General features: G+C 44.4%; 1 protein-coding gene across 1 annotated transcript in view; it reads right to left on the minus strand.

Annotated features, from left to right (window-relative positions):
• Window positions 1–10,834: 10,834 nt before the first annotated feature.
• Window positions 10,835–17,805, minus strand: part of LOC311245293 (paired box protein Pax-6-like) — a gene marked incomplete at both ends in the record, with an annotated part of 44,242 nt that continues 37,271 nt past the window's right edge. The window contains 4 exons of the mRNA XM_084335129.1: window positions 10,835–10,914; window positions 13,526–13,664; window positions 15,950–16,059; window positions 16,959–17,115. Of these exons, the coding sequence (XP_084191255.1) occupies window positions 10,835–10,914; window positions 13,526–13,664; window positions 15,950–16,059; window positions 16,959–17,115 (486 nt within the window). The remainder of the gene's footprint in view (window positions 10,915–13,525; window positions 13,665–15,949; window positions 16,060–16,958; window positions 17,116–17,805) is intronic.

Genomic DNA, 17,805 nt, shown 5'->3' on the forward strand with positions numbered 1-17,805 from the left:
TCCTACTTTAGTAGCGCAGTATATATACGCACTATGAACAAATAGTCCCATTAGTGGTGCGGTAGCCAGATTCCTACGCGGAACTAGGACTTGTTCGTACATGTGGAGCGGTACGTTTGAACTGGGTCTGAGGGGTATGGCAGCCTGGCACCAAGGTCTCGACCAATAGTAGAATGGAGACTATTATGGGATGTTCAGTAGGCTAGAATGGATATTCAATGCATATTGTACAAGGAATATACAAGGGATATCAGGGAATATTAGAGAATATACAAATACAATTAAATATATATATATAAATAAATATATATATTCGGTTTAATCTGGCCCTTCACAACACTTCCCATGGGACAGGTCCAGCATGGGTGTGACACCCCCCCCCCCCTCCCGATTTCTCAGCCAGAGAACACCGGGAGGAGAACGCCACGACGATGGCTTGCTTCGTCCACAGAGATTGGATCTCGTTGACCAGAGCTGTCACTGCTGGTGACCCTGACAATAGGGTCTGTACCAAACCTGAAAACGGGTGGGGTTGTGTAAACACAAGTCCCCGCCTCAGCGTTCTCTCCATCCACCTCGACATATGGTACTGCCGTAGTCATATGTGATGACACTCCCAACGCACCCGCCGCCATGTGGCGCAGGTCCGCCAGGAACTGTAGATAGTCGGCCCGGTCCCACCCGCTGTGCATAGCCAACCCTGGACCCTTGCGAGCAGAGCGTTCCGTGGAGTCGGGTCGGAACCTGACACTACCCACGAGGCAATCGTACCCAAGGGGGGGACCCCGACAGAAAGGGCCGGTTTGATACGGGGGAAGCCGACATCAATCTAGGTGACAAAAGCCCCCCCACTGAACACCCCTCCAGCACATGCTGAGGAGTTGTTCTGCAGCCGGACATGCAAGGCGTGAGGACCCCATGGGTTCCTACACACTGTAGCCCTGCAGTGATATTACTACCACCCAAATCACGCGCGCCTGCGAGACCACTGCCAATCTTTCAGGAGTGGGAGGCACCAACATGATACCTGGCCTGGCGAAGGCGAGGCCGGGGAAGCACGCACTGTGTGCCTCAAAAGGTTTCGAGCCCCGCTGCTGACAACACTTATAGTTGACAGACGTAACACCAGGCTCAACCAACACAGCTTATGTGGGAGCCGCTTGACAGCACAACATTCTCACGGACAGACCCAGGCTCAGCCATCAACTGGGTGTCAGCCCCTGTCCCCATGAGAAGCGAAAAGTGGGGCCGCCCGCGCTTCAACGAAGGCACGCGGCCCGCAGCCAAAGGAAACAATCAGAGCCCCCTTTTTCCGCTGGTGTTGGGGGAGGGAGTGATCGGAGAGCGGGCTGCTCGAGGCAGGACGGTGGCGGCTTGTTTTTCAAGCCGAACCCATCCAACATGGCCGATCCCTCGGCCGCCAAGGCTGTCGGCCTTGTGGACACCTGTCGATTCAACGCCCAGGATACCTCTGGCGGGGGAAAACATGGCCGCCTGTCGAGGGCCTCGTCATCGCCGATGACAAGGCCGTGCTCTCTCTTCTTCTGGCTGTGCGGTGTGAGGCGGTGTGGGGCCTAGGACAATACCGCCCGCGCTCCAACAGAAGACCAAAATCCTCTCCTGAGCGGTTATAGCTTGCGGCCAGGTCAAAGCTAATAACGTCAACAACCTCGCGCGATGTGTCGACGTCGGCTGGCCCTCAAGGCCCCGCCACCAGACACCATTTTTTTTATTGAAAAAACAGCAATTCGAACACAGTTACAAATCGCTGCCAATTCCATACCGTGGCGGTACAGGCTTTAGCAGCCCACCAGCCACTCGCCAGGCCGACCCACCTCATGGCGTCGGCCGGGCGGGGCACTGTTTCAACATGTCAAAAGCAAAGGACTGATGTTAACACGGAGCACCAGTGGTGGTTGCAAACAGCAACCTCCACTGTGGTGTGCACCATGCAGGGGTTAATGAATAAAAGAACTAACACCACGAAAATACTGTAGAATGAGCAAGCCCATGTACACAACGTTAATGGGAGGCGGACCAGAGAGAACCAGTCCCGCATTCATTCATAATATTCACAACAGCACACCAGCCCCAGACCTTAGCCCGTTTACCCATGAAGGTAAACAAAGCCCCCCCCGCCCTACTCCCCCAATAGACACCGATTGACCGTCAGCATGAATGGTTGAGAGGAGAGAAAACTGTAGCATAGACAGACATTCTCGTAGCAGAGAGACAGAACAAAACAGTAGCCCACTACAGCATAGCGTTCAGCGCTACTATGGACAGAAAACAGTCAGCTGAGCCACAACACGGGCCGCCGCTAAGTCCCATCCTGCAGTAGTATAGCTCTACTGCCCCCCGCCGAGCCTCAAGCATCGGCTTCCGGGTGGGAACACCGTTCAAACCCCGCCGGGGCACAGGATTAACGCTACCTGGCTAGGCTACCTAGCCACGGCACATCCTGTTGTCAACCCATTTACCCGTAAAAAGGGTAAAATAGCACTCAGCAAAACCCCCACATTAGCTACCGACTGACCTTCATTGATGAACCGGGCAAGAGGAGGGAAAAGCAGCAACATCCCACGGCGGAGACATTAGAACAGCGTAGCAGTAGTGTTAGCATTAGCATTAGCATTTAGCATTAGCATTAGTTGTTTAGCAGCACGCTTCCAGGATCGTTTGGAACCCGTCCACTGCAGTGAACCGTTCACCAAACAATCCCGCCCCTGGCGCCGACACACAACATGCATTGTGTAACAAAACAAACCAGGATTACTAACACTAACATCAATGCCTGATGACACAGGGCCTACCTGTGTACAAGCCGGCTCGATAGCCAACCTTGCATGCTGCTCCTTGATCTGCTGCCACCAGACGAAGGAAACATCAGAATAGGCCCGACGTGTCGCTGAAACATGCCCCGAAGATTCCAGGGGTAAGCAAACCTCCGGTAAACTTTCAACATTACGCAATTTCTCTAATCTTTTCACAGCACTAGTTACATAAGGCGTCTTGCGACCGTTATGATGGAAACGAAAATAGAGGAAGAGTGTTTGGTGACCATGCCGAGTATCTTATAGAGTACGCCTCTATAGGGGCGGGGCCCGGCAGGTGATGGGCGTATTTTTGTTTTCGTTGATGTGTACAGTAGGTACATGAGATGAGGTATATCTCGATAGGCTTAAGAGCGGGACGCGATGGCCAAGTACGATAATATAACTAGTTTGGCTTGTTTGTTGGCTCAGATTGACACCAGATGTTTTTTTTCAATCGGTTGCCATGGCACCAGGAAGGTTCTTTAACGTGGTCGGTGGTGTGTCCCAGGCCTCACCTGCCAGTCCTAACAGGTTATGGTTATTAATCTTCCATGTAGAGGAGCAGACGCAGCCACCAGCTACATAGTGAGAAGCGGTCAGTGTGGCATGTTAACTTGATTTCACGTTAACCTCTTAAGCCCTCTGGAATTCCGCCTAAAAATACATACCTAAGTAAATGGAAGATTGCTTCACTTCTACAGGGTCCATTTGCATGTTCTTGGTATCTAGGGACATATATGGATCTCAGGGAATGTACTCCCAGTGTCAGAAATATTGTGTCTGTTACTAGGCTTGAGTAAATTGTAATGAACCAAAGTAGAATATCAATTATATATATATATATATATATATATATTTTTTTTCTTTGACTGTGAATAACACCATGCTAAAGATGACCAGACATGAAAAACGGCCAATGAGCTTGTTCAGATGATTAAACAGAAGGTTCTGGTAGATACAGTACTGAATTCTTCCATCCGGACACATGCAATTTGAAATATTATTATAGAATATAGAATATGAGGCCTATAAATTACCTTAATTTAGCCACGTCACACATCTATGGATCGGGCCAAATCTCCTCTTTCCAATGGAGTTCAATTTGGATTTAGTATCACCAGGCGTGATCCACAAACTGTGAATGAAATCTACTGTAAGTACAGTTACTTTTTTATAATGGAAATTGCTCCGCCATTTTTTATCTGATTGCAACACTGATTTTTGCTAAACGTTCACAGAACGGTAGATAAACTAACTACCTTCTAATTTATGCCAATAACGTTCAAGTTTGTGGTAGATAATTCCGAAAAATAAGATAAATAAAAAAGTTATTCCACAAGTCATTTGATTGACAGGAGCTTGGTAGTGTCGTTTTTCTAAATTCCAACGCCATTCGAAAACCCTGGGTCTCCTCTCCTCATATGACTACAAACAAAATGGCGGCTTCGTTTCTGACTTTTATCGCCATTTACTCATGTCCTCGTATAAATACCTCCCCCCGGTATACGATTTGGAGAAAGGATGTCCCGGAGTTGGATGTAGATTTTGATTGGGATGCAGTCTGGGAAAATGTTCGGTTATCCTCACACAACCCAGATCACCAACAGATTCATCTAAATTTTATTCACAGGACTTATTTAACCCCTAGACGATTGAATTTAATGGGTCTCAGACCTGACTCTCTATGTACCTTGTGTCCAAACGGTGCCACAGGTACATTTATGCATATGTACTGGGAATGCCCTCCTGTTGTGATTTTTGGGGAAAATGTTACATCTCAGCTCTCAGACATTTTCTCTTTGACCATACCTGTATCTCCTTCTGTATTGTTATTGAATGATCTCTCTCAATTACTGACCTCTATACAGGTGAAAAGACTCATTTTGGCCGGCCTCACAGCCGCAAAAAAATTGATTGCCTCACGTTGGTTTCACCCAGACAAACGAAGGTATGGTTTCTCACCTACCTTGATGTGATCTATTTGGAGATATCCACGGCACGTGTTATAGGGGTTAAGGAATCTAATATCACAATTTGGTTGGCTGCAGTGGCAAAGTTAAAAGAATGCATATAAGTTTGGACATTTTTGTTTTGATTTTTGTTTTTGATTACTGAATAATGTATTGTGAGTGTGACTCACGTTGAGGTCCTTGGATGCGCGGGGGGGGGGGGAGAACGAGCGAGTGTCCATGTAGGATGATCACTGTACAGTCTGTCTCAGTTATTGTCTTGTCATGTGGTGTTAAGTTATTGTCCTGGGAAGTCTTTTTATGTATTATTATTATTGTATTGTGATATGTTTGGTTTCATGTTGAAAAAAAAAATTATAATAATAATAATATTTGATAAAAAAAAAAAAAAGTAGCACAGATAACACTTTAACCTATTGGTAAACAAACCTATAGCTGAAAATATACACTACGACTGCTGTTTTGACAGGGTTAGAGTCTTTACTCTTGGCTACATTTGAAAAGAAAACGCAACATTAATTAATACAGTCTGTAGAGATGGATTTATGGCTTGGGTCTGGTACCGGACCCGTCGGGCTTAAAGGTTAACTTGATTTCAGGTTAACTTCATGCAAGTTAATCCGTCCACAGTGGCATGGCTGACCCACGCAATTAAGATCAAACTGCCAAACTAGGATCAAACATGAATTAAGATCCAGCAACTGCATGGCCTATTATTGCCTAAAATGTTGTCAGATACATATTTAAGTGAACCGTTTAGGAGGTGGAAAAAGAGACTGTTCATGACCAGGCCCCATGTTTGAGGTGTGAGCTGAAACCAAGAAGCACCCACCTCAAGGTGCGTCTCTCCTATCAGCTGCTGCAGGTCAGTGTTTCTCTGGTTCAATCTCTTAACCTGCAAGGGCCCACATGTGGGCCCTTTTTAGGATGATTTGCATACCGGCACTTTGGCGACCACTAGTGGCTCAGGTGTGCATATGTAATACAATATATATATAGCCCTTTCACGTGACAAAATCCGTTCAGCGGTTCTGGAGTTACATGCCGGTATTTGAGGCTTGTGCAAAGTACACAGTATTGCGCATAATACCACTCCCGACTCTTGGGGCTCTAGTTCTGTCAATCATTTGGCGATCCCGAAGATGATTGTGGAGGGTTGTAGCCAATGAGTGTGGCTTTCCAATGATACCCCACGTGGGGATGCATGAATCTAAAAAACAAAAGAAAGCGAATGAGTGAAAACAGGAAGAGAAAAACAGCCGAATGAATTGAAGTCTATGAGAAAAGAGTTTTTCTTTTGTACACAGTTTACCAAAATCACTCCTAATCACTCATTTCTGAATGGATCTTTATTAAATTTGGACATGTACTACATAAGGCTTCAGGCTATGGGTCCGTATTAGGGATGCTCGATATTGGCTTTTTTACCGATACCGATATTCCGATATTGTCCAACTCTTAATTTCCGATACCGATATCAACCGATATCAACCGATACCGATATATGCAGGGTTTCCCCGTCCAAAAAACTGAATAATTTCAGGTAACTAATAATTTCACTGGATATATATATAACAAATATTGTTATTGTTTTTTTTAGTTTTTAAACCGATACCGATATTTTCCGATATCACATTTTACTGCCGATATCGGCCGATAATATCGGTCGGCCGATAATATCGGACATCCCTAGTCCGTATGGATTTGTAAGCCATACCACCTTCTGGGGAAATACTACCTCTGGACTACTAACTACTACAGAAAAACTTGAGTAACAAGTTTTTCTACAACTCAAGTCAGACCTATGTTACTCTATTTCATTAGCACTAAAAATGAATTTTCCTTCTGGAATCAGAAACTTCAGAATGTCATCTTTCAAAAGAGACCAGGCTCATGCATGTACTATAATTATAAAGTATGTTGTTTTGGTTTGCAAAAGAAGTATGCAGTCCTCAAAAACTAAAACTAAAATGGCCAATTTTTGGGGCGCAGGTTAAGAGGAAACAATATTTCCTATATCATGACATGATACAGTCATTTATAGTTATCATGGAAGAAAGTGTCCCAACTTTTACAACGCATCTCTGCCATCATACAAGGACATCTTGCAGAGTGATGGTGAGATATTGCTGATATCATAGTTTATGTTGGGTTTAGCCATAGGTTAGACACATATTAGATATAAAATTATGATGGAATTGGATGTGAGGCATCATGACTATATATGGATGTGGAGCATCATGACTATATACGGATGTGGAGCATCATGACCATATAAGGATGTGAGGCATCATGACTATATAAGGATGTGGGGCATCATGACCATATAAGCAATATTACTTAACTGACACCTTTCACAATAGTTTCAATGTTTATATCTGTAGAATATGTCAGACATGACATATTTTCTAACCATTTTAGAAACTGCATGTTATTAAATGAGAAGGTGGAGGCTACATGTGTCCTATATAGCAGAAAGAACATCTAGGCTGTAATTATACGGATGGATGACATGCTATTATTTCCTATTTCCTATTCTAAACATTCTCCTTGATGACCCTCCTGGAGCTCGGATAGGAGTGGGTCTGAGACGGCCAGAAGATGCAGAGCATAGGGGTCTTGAGGGTGTGTAGTTAGAGACCATTGACAGGAGGTAGGCGGGAGAGGTTCCCTTTGCCGCACGGTATTTCAGGTCGAGGGCCTTGAAGCGGATTCGTGCAGCAATGGGGAGCCAGTGCAGGTCCCTAAGGAGTGGGGTGACATGGGCCGACTTCGGTAGGTTTGAGATCAGGCGGGCCGCTGCGTTCTGAATGAGTTGAAGAGGCTTGGTGGCATCTAGAACAGCGCTATGCTGTTTCAGGATCTAGGACAGCACTATGCTGTTTCAGGACCTAGGACAGCACTATGCTCTTTCAGGATCTAGGACAGCACTATGCTGTTTCAGGACCTAGGACAGCACTATGCTGTTTCAGGACCTAGGACAGCACTATGCTGTTTCAGGACCTAGGACAACACTATGCTGTTTCAGGATCTAGGACAGCACTATGCTGTTTCAGGACCTAGGACAGCACTATGCTGTTTCAGGACCTAGGACAGCACTATGCTGTTTCAGGATTTAGGACAGTACTGTGCGGTTTCAGAAGAAACAACAGAGCAACATAAATGTTGTCCTGCTTTGAGATTCAACTGAGACCGTTCTGAGTCGGTACAGGTGACATTTGGGCCAATATTCTGTAGGATTCAAGGCAGCTTTTATTTTTCCATCTAGTCATCCCTGGGGGGCCTGATTGATGGCCATTATCAAAGGCAAAGTCAATGTAGAAACATAGAGCTTGTAGTGGCAGCGCTGCAGCAGTGATACCGTCTGTGTTGAGGTAGCCGTCATGCACAGGTAAGCTGTGTGGACCTGGTGTCAAGATTAGAGAAGCAGGCTCGGGACAGGAAGGTCACCAGGTCAACAGTGTCAGACTGTGGTTGTACTGGGCAGCTCCTAGTGGTCAACAGTGTCAGACTGTGGTTGTACTGGGAAGCTCCTAGTGGTCAACAGTGTCAGACTGTGGTTGTACTGGGCAGCTCCTAGTGGTCAACAGTGTCAGACTGTGGTTGTACTGGGAAGCTCCTAGTGGTCAACAGTGTCAGACTGTGGTTGTACTGGGCAGCTCCTAGTGGTCAACAGTGTCAGACTGTGGTTGTACTGGGCAGCTCCTAGTGGTCAACAGGGTCAGACTGTGGTTGTACTGGGAAGCTCCTAATGGTCAACAGTGTCAGACTGTGGTTGTACTGGGCAGCTCCTAGTGGTCAACAGGGTCAGACTGTGGTTGTACTGTGCAGCTCCTAGTGGTCAACAGTGTCAAACTGTGGTTGTACTGGGCAGCTCCTAGGTGTAAATGTGATGAGTGTGAAGCTGAAAAAGAGCATCTATTCTCAGAAAACCTACCTTGCATAAATAAATGTAACAAAAGACATGTATTCACAGATGTTAATTCAATTAAAAAGACAAGTAGTAGTTATGAGTTTTTCATATACGTCTTTAACTCAATCTAAAATGTGTCAAAACGACAATACAATACATAGAATCTTCCCAGAGTTATAAATGAAATAATTTTTATTATATACATTTTCCCAGGATATCTCTGGGGAGGCCAAATACTTTACACTCCGACATAACAAACATAATTATATCGAAGACACAATCTAACGTTCACTTTTTTAGCTACCAAAGTGTTTTTTCGGCTTCCCTTCATTCAGTGGGTTGTTGTTTACAAGAGCATGTTTGGACTTAAGAGCTTTGGATTTAGACAGAGGAGAGAGAAAGTTATTTCCCAGACATATGTTTTACTACAGTACTTTTCAGAATCCAGTCCGAGATTTGTACAATACCAAACCTATTTCACCAGAGTCCACATTCTATACAAAATCCAGTCCAAGTTATTTTTTGGAATCAAACCAAACAAGAAGAAGTTCCCTCTGCATTTCAGTGAGTTCTCTTAACTGTTCATTCTTCATCGTTCTATCTTTTCTTTCTTTTTCTTTTCTTTTCTTTTTTTTTTACAGTCAGAACATATACAACTGGCCAGTTACAAATACACCAAAAATGACATAAGTTAGGAATTCAAAAGAGTTTTTTCACCCTCCAACTGAGTCCCCCGCCCCCCCACTAGACACTTGACAGAACAATATATCTGTGTTTCTTTCCATTACGGGTCTGTGATCCAATTAGAGTCCATCATTACCACTCAGTGCCCGCCCCCCAAATGAGGCTTGTCGTTTTCTGTCCATACCTGTAGTCCAATCAGTGCACGCTAATGTGTGTGACTCGTATCTTTTTGTCCCTCAAACCTTTAGTATATGGTTCAACCAACATACCAGTACACACAACCAGTACTAGTGAGTAACCAGTTGGGTTTACCAGTCTGTTAGCTGAAGGTTAGTGCTTTGCTGTCCATCAAGTGCCTGTGGTCCACCAGTAACCTGTAACCAATAAGCAACATCTGTTTTACCAGTCTGCTAACATCTAGCTAGCAGTGTTCCAGTTCACCAGTCTGCTAACACCTAGCTAGCAGTGTTCCAGTTCACCAGTCTGCTAACACCTAGCTAGCAGTGTTCCAGTTCACCAGTCTGCTAACACCTAGCTAGCAGTGTTCCAGTTCACCAGTCTGCTAACATCTAGCTAGCAGTGTTCCAGTTCACCAGTCTGCTAACACCTAGCTAGCAGTGTTCCAGTTCACCAGTCTGCTAACATCTAGCTAGCAGTGTTCCAGTTCACCAGTCTGCTAACATCTAGCTAGCAGTGTTCCAGTTCACGAGTCTGCTAACATCTAGCTAGCAGTGTTCCAGTTCACGAGTCTGCTAACATCTAGCTAGCAGTGATCCAGTTCACCAGTCTGCTAACATCTAGCTAGCAGTGTTCCAGTTCACCAGTCTGCTAACATCTAGCTAGCAGTGTTCCAGTTCACCAGTCTGCTAACATCTAGCTAGCAGTGATCCAGTTCACCAGTCTGCTAACATCTAGCTAGCAGTGATCCAGTTCACCAGTCTGCTAACACCTAGCTAGCAGTGATCCAGTTCACCAGTCTGCTAACATCTAGCTAGCAGTGATCCAGTTCTGACTGCTGTGAAAATCTTCCTCCTTAGCCAGGGTTTGAAGAAGGAGCTGATGATGACGATGGTGTGGAAATGTAATTCACAGATATCCTTCATCCTGTACAACTTGAACTCCTAATGGTAACATCCTTCAGCAGGGGGGCGAGAGTCCCAAGTCTTTCAACTCCAGACCTGCTCGTCTGAAGAGTTCATCTGGAAAGTCTCTCTTTAGTCATGTTTTTGTGGACATTCATTGTTGTTGTTTTTAAAGAAAGATGGAGGTTTTGCCACACAGGGCGGCTGGACTGGGGGTGGAGACTCTGAAGCTGCAGCCCTGCGTACAGCATCTGCTTCAGTCTGTGTTTACTCTACATTCAAGCTCTTCCATTGAGGAGAGAGAGGTGGGGATTTGTCGCCTGTTGATGACCCGTGCACTGCTTTCGCGGCAGCCACAAACAGATGACATCACTGCAGGCGTGGCCAGTACATGTCCGTTTCACTTCCTGGGACTTGGACCGGAACTGAGACGCCAGGGGAGATCAGACCTGACGCAACAAACACAAAGAGAGAGACAGAGAGTTAGAACACAGACAGAGGGTCCATTCCTTTGTCCGCAATTCCTCCATTACCCTGGACACTGAAAAACTGTCACCATATTTAAGGGTGTCACAAAGCCGTGGGAAACACACAGAGGAAGCCTGAAGTTTCCCACTTATCTCCTACAGCCTGAAGTTTCCCACTTATCTCCTCCAGCCTGAAGTTTCCCACTTATCTCCTGCTGCCTGAACTTTCCCACTTATCTCCTCCAGCCTGAAGTGTCCCACTTATCTCGTGCTGCAGATGTTTCCCACTTATCTCCTCCACCTGAAGTTTCCCACTTATCTCCTCCACCTGATGTTTCCCACTTATCTCCTCCACCTGAAGTTTCCCACTTATCTCCTCCACCTGATGTTTCCCACTTATCTCCTCCACCTGATGTTTCCCACTTATCTCCTCCACCTGATGTTTCCCACTTATCTCTTCCACCTGATGTTTCCCACTTATCTCTTCCACCTGATGTTTCCCACTTATCTCCTCCACCTGACATTTCCCACTTATCTCCTCCAGCAGATGTTTCCCACTTATCTCCTCCACCTGATGTTTCCCACTTATCTCCTCCAGCAGATGTTTCCCACTTATCTCCGCCACCTGAAGTTTCCCACTTATCTCCTCCACCTGATATTTCCCACTTATCTCCTCCACCTGATGTTTCCCACTTATCTCCTACAGCCTGATGTTCCCACTTATCTCCTCCACCTGATGTTTCCCACTTATCTCCTCCAGCAGATGTTTCCCACTTATCTCCTCCAGCCTGAAGTTTCCCACTTATCTCCTCCAGCCTGATGTTTCCCACTTATCTCCTCCACCTGATGTTTCCCACTTATCTCCTCCAGCAGATGTTTCCCACTTATCTCCTCCACCTGATGTTTCCCACTTATCTCCTCCACCTGAAGTTTCCCACTTATCTCCTCCACCTGATGTTTCCCACTTATCTCCTCCACCTGATGTTTCCCACTTATCTCCTCCAGCCTGATGTTTCCCACTTATCTCCTGCAGCCTGATGTTTCCCACTTATCTCCTGCAGCCTGATGTTTCCCACGTATCTCCTGCAGCCTGATGTTTCCCACTTATCTCCTCCAGCCTGATGTTTCCCACTTATCTCCTGCAGCCTGATGTTTCCCACGTATCTCCTGCAGCCTGATGTTTCCCACTTATCGCCTCCACCTGATGTTTCCCACTTATCTCCTCCACCTGAAGTTTCCCACTTATCTCCTCCACCTGATGTTTCCCACTTATCTCCTCCAGCAGATGTTTCCCACTTATCTCCTCCACCTGATGTTTCCCACTTATCGCCTCCACCTGATGTTTCCCACTTATCTCCTCCACCTGAAGTTTCCCACTTATCTCCTCCACCTGATGTTTCCCACTTATCTCCTCCAGCAGATGTTTCCCACTTATCTCCTCCACCTGATGTTTCCCACTTATCTCCTCCACCTGATGTTTCCCACTTATCTCCTGCTGCCTGAAGTTTCCCACTTATCTCCTCCACCTGAAGTTTCCCACTTATCTCCTCCACCTGATGTTTCCCACTTATCTCCTCCAGCCTGAAGTTTCCCACTTATCTCCTCCACCTGATGTTTCCCACTTATCTCTTCCAGCAGATACACCATGTGTGTCCTAATGCTGAAGATCTCTGACATTGGCAGGGTGGGTAACAACAAATTTCTCACTCTGTGACACTCTGCTCATGGTTTTATAAACAGAGATGAACCACATGGCATCTGAGTGCATTTCTATATTGGCACTCTGAGAGCCAGGGTGCGTTTGTATATTGGCACTTTTGTATAGTAGTGAAAGGTTAACCGTCTGTAGTGTGGTAGTGAAAGGTTAACCTTCTTCATTACATGGCGTTTTCACATTCGCCGAAATGCTTGCTTGTGATTGGTCAATAGCCCCCGACAGCGGTGAATTATTTTTCGATAACCACCGGTGATTATTGTTTTTCGCAGCTGGAGTAATCAAGCCCCACTGACACACACTGTTTCAGTGCAGCCAATCAGACACACCTGCCGGGCTGCCCGCGATAATAATAATCACTTTATTTGGGCTGACAGAACCACAGAACAACTGCGATTTGTCAAATTAATTAGGTATATTGTTAGTAAGTTAGCCCTGTAATAAGCGGGATAATGTATAGCTATACTCGGTCATCATCGCAAAATAATTGACCTTCACTGACGTTTAAAACACCTCGCCGAGGCGACTCGGTATTTTAAACTCTGTGTCGGTCAATTATTTTGCGACAATGACCTCGTAGCTATACATTATCCCTTACGTAGTGTGGTAGCGAAAGATTAACCGTCTGTAGTGTGGTAGTGAAAGGGTTAACCTTCTGTAGTGTGGTAGTGAAAGGTTAACCGTCTGTAGTGTGGTAGTGAAAGGTTAACCATCTGTAGTGTGGTTGTGAAAGGGTTAACATTCTGTAGCGTGGTTGTGAAAGGGTTAACATTCTGTATTGCCGCAGTGAAAGGGTTAACCATTTGGTAGTGTGGTAGTGAAAGGGTTACAATACTGTTTCATTATGAATGACACCCCAGAAATGTAAGAACTTCCTACCTGTTGATGTTCCAGAAGTTGTCATTGATTGGCTGTTGATGTGTGGCTGCATATGAGGGGGCGTGTACGCGTCATAACTCCGTCCATTCACAGAGGGGCTGGTTGGTAGCATGCAGGAGTAGGAGGTTTGACTGGGGGCCTGATAATATAGATAATTCATGTTAATTACCATTTAATACATATTAATTACCATTAATTAACCCCTGAATATCCTAAAACATTCACTCTAGGATTGAAGGTGGCTAGGTGGTATAGTATACATAAATACTCCTGAAAATAGAGGTAATACCATGATAATTACTACTTAATACCAGGGCTGTCAATATCAACACATATTTCTTTGTGATTAATTTGAAAACCCTAATGTGTTTTGATTGCGAAATTAACACAATTAATCGCATTAACCTTATTGACCCCAACAACCTCCCATAGCTTTGACATTCAGTGCGATGGCTGGTGTGTTAAGATCCTGATCACTCTGACATGCAGACTGGGAGAATAACGAGTGACCAGACATCCCCCGAACGTCTTATTTCATTATATTACATTTCTGAACGGACTTCTGGATTAAACCAAGTTGTATAAACGATGCAGTGATGAACGGTCTTTCCCAGCAGAGCGATAAGTACAGTAAGAAGTACAGGTCAAGCTACGCTATGGCTGATAATTATGATAACATTCGGTAGCACTAATGTTAACAGAGATTGCCAGAAGGAGCCAACATATATAGTGTTACATCAGATCACCATTCAATGTTATTGAAGACTCCTGTAAGTACTTAGGATTACTTTCCTGAACCATGTGAGTACTTATGATTACTCTCCTGAACCATGCAAGTACTTATGATTACTCTCCTGAACCATGCGAGTACTTATGATTACTTTCCTGAACCATGTAAGTACTTATGATTACTTTCCTGAACCATGTGAGTACTTATGATTACTTTCCTGAACCATTTTGTCATGCATTTCTTTATGACTGGAGCCTTACAGTCACAGACGCGTTTTGCTACATATCTTTAAATCTGCATTCATCGCAATTGATGCAAGCCTATCATGAGGTTAATGCGTAAAAAAAATCGATGTGTGATATGCTTGTGACATGCAGGAATAACATGTTTGATTGGGTACAGTGATAACTACATGTAATTAACGTTTAATACATATTATTTAGGCCAGTGGTTCCCAAAGTGGGGGGGTCGCCAGATGATTTAAAAAAAAGAGTGCAGTCAGGCCACTGAACTTAGAAGCAGGCCAGGCCAGCGTTTCTAGTTGCAGCTGTGCAATAGTTAGATAACCTAGGTGGGGAACAACCAGGAGATTACTGCAACTCAAGTTGGAGAACTGACTCTCTCTCTCTCTCTCTCTCTCTCTCTCTCTCTCTCTCTCTCTCTCTCTCTCTCTCTCTCTCTCTCTCTCTCTCTCTCTCTCTCTCTCTCTCTCTCTCTCTCTCTCTCTCTCTCTCTCTCTCTCTCTCTCTCTCTCTCTCTCTCTCTCTCTCTTTCTTTCTTGCTCACACACACACACACACACACACACACACACACACACACACACACACACACACACACACACACACACACACACACACACACACACACACACACACACACACACACACACACATAGACAGAAAGAGAAATGTGATTGGTGAAGGAGCCTTACAAAAAAACTAAAAATCCATCAAAATCAGTGTTGTCATTGACAAAATCATTGACACAATAATCCCCCCCAGAAAAATCTACTTTGCATTTGATATATTGCAAATATATGCCATCACACACACTGGCATTTAAATGGTTAGAATTATAAAATGAATATGTGGTGTTCAGGGCTGAAGTTGAATAAAAGATTTATGAAAGAAAAAGTGGTATTTCAACATATAGTAATATTTGTATGGCGTTTTTGAAGAGGACAATCTAGTCCCCTATGGTAGGAGTGAGTATTTTTTTCAATCTGACATTACAAAAAACTGAAAATCCATAAAAATCAGTGTTGTTGCTAATCATACATATGCTAGCCTGTTTTTTAACAATACTTTGTGATGCCATCACAAACACTGGCATTTAAAGGGTACAAATAAAAAAGTTCCTACACCAGAATGCAGGAAATGAAGTCTTTGTAACAAAGAAATGTCCTGGTGGGGGACCCCCCCGCTTAAAAAGTGGCCTGACTGGGGCTATATTTCGCACTATATTTCCTGGCCTGAATGATTTCCCCAGTCCGGCCCTGGTTAAAAGCCTCCAATGCTTTATAGTGAGTGTGTGTTTGAACGTTTGCATGTTTCAACCATACATTTCCATTTATAAAAAAATATATATATATTTATACTTTAAAAAAGTGTTTACCTCCTATAATAGTGGGGGTCGCGGCTCTCTGACACCGTTATTTCGGGGGCCCTGATTTAGGCAACTAAATGACTTACTTGCATAGGCAGGCTGGTGGCCATAGTGAAACTGGGCATGGCTGGCAGGCCGTAGCTGTTAGACAGAACTGAATCTGACCGGCCCAACATAGACCCTGACGAGAAGGAAACTAGAGAGAGAGAGAGAGAGAGAGAGAGAGAGAGAGAGAGAGAGAGAGAGAGAGAGAGAGAGAGAGCGAGAGAGAGAGAGAGAGAGAGAGAGAGAGAGAGAGAGAGAGAGAGAGAGAGATGTAATGTATGCAGATGTACAATATGTAGATCTATTTTCAGCTAGTTGAGTTGGCGCAGAGCTGTATAATTTCATACTAATTATGACACACACATAAGCAAATTGTCTGCCAATATTATACAATGACAGTTTATAATGTCCTTAAATAATGAACTATACATATAATGAGCTTTGTCATGGGTGTTGAAGCTGCATTGATCAATAGTAGTAGTGGCTGTGGTAAAGGCTAGTAATCACTCATCTTGAAGCTACTACTGATGGGCATGTGGTTATTACCTGGTATGGTAGTGGTACTACTAATAATAATAATAATAATAATAATAATAATAATAATAATAATAATAATAATAATAATAATAATAATAATAATAATAATAATAATAATAATAATAATAATAATAATAATAATAATAATAATAATAATAATACATTTGATTTATAAAGCGCTTTTCAAAAACCCAAAGACGCTGACACATGAGCAAAACAAATTAACAGAAAAACAAAGAACCACAGGGAATAAGCAACATATGAATACGCAGGACATACAACCATGGGTAACAAGTAACAGATACAGAGTCCAGTAGGGGAACAGTCAGGGAAGTAAGGAAACCGAGGGGAGGTGGTAGGAGAGGGAGAGAAAGTAGGGAAGGGGACAGGGAGGTGGTAGGGTGGAGGAGGGTGGTTATGGGTAGGGTAGGTTGTATGCTTGGGAGAACAGGTAGGTTTTGAATCGGGATTTAAAGGTGATAGAGTGAGGGAGAGTCTAGTACTGGTTATTACCTGGTGTGGTAGTAGGTTGTGGCAGAGGCTGGTGGTAAACACTAGTGTTGAAGCTACTACTGATGGGGATGTGGTTGGAGGAGTTGGTCGCCTGTCGTCGCTGGTTCCTTAACTTCTCCTCCCTCCTCCACTTCGCTCTTCTGTTGGAGAACCACACCTACACACACACACACGCACACACACAGAAACACGCGCACACACACACACACACAAACACACACACACACACACACACACAAACACGCTCACAAACATGCACACACACACACATAGAGTAAAACTCAACTTGGGATAAAAATGGGTAACCCCCGTTCTGGGTTGTCTTGCTCCCTCTAAACATTTTGCATCCCATAATATGGAAGCCCACAGAAGACACTGAACCCCTAACTGTTCCTGATGAGCAGGTTGGCACTTTGAGGGGCAAGTCAAGTCTCAAGTCTTTGGTCACAAGTCAGAGTCAAGTCTCAAGTCTTTGGTCACAAGTCAGAGTCAAGTCTCAAGTCTTTGATCACAAGTCAGAGTCAAGTCTCAAGTCTTTGATCACAAGTCAGAGTCAAGTCTCAAGTCTTTGGTCACAAGTCAGAGTCAAGTCTCAAGTCTTTGGTCACAAGTCAGAGTCAAGTCTCAAGTCTTTGGTCACAAGTCAGAGTCAAGTCTCAAGTCTTTGGTCACAAGTCAGAGTCAAGTCTCAAGTATTTGGTCACAAGTCAGAGTCAAGTCTCAAGTCTTTGGTCACAAGTCAGAGTCAAGTCTCAAGTCTTTGGTCACAAGTCAGAGTCAAGTCTCAAGTCTTTGGTCACAAGTCAGAGTCAAGTCTCAAGTCTTTGGTCACAAGTCAGAGTCAAGT

The sequence above is a fragment of the Notolepis coatsorum genome (assembly GCF_963971535.1).
Source record: "Notolepis coatsorum genome assembly, chromosome: 18".
Lineage (NCBI taxonomy): Eukaryota > Metazoa > Chordata > Actinopteri > Aulopiformes > Paralepididae > Notolepis > Notolepis coatsorum.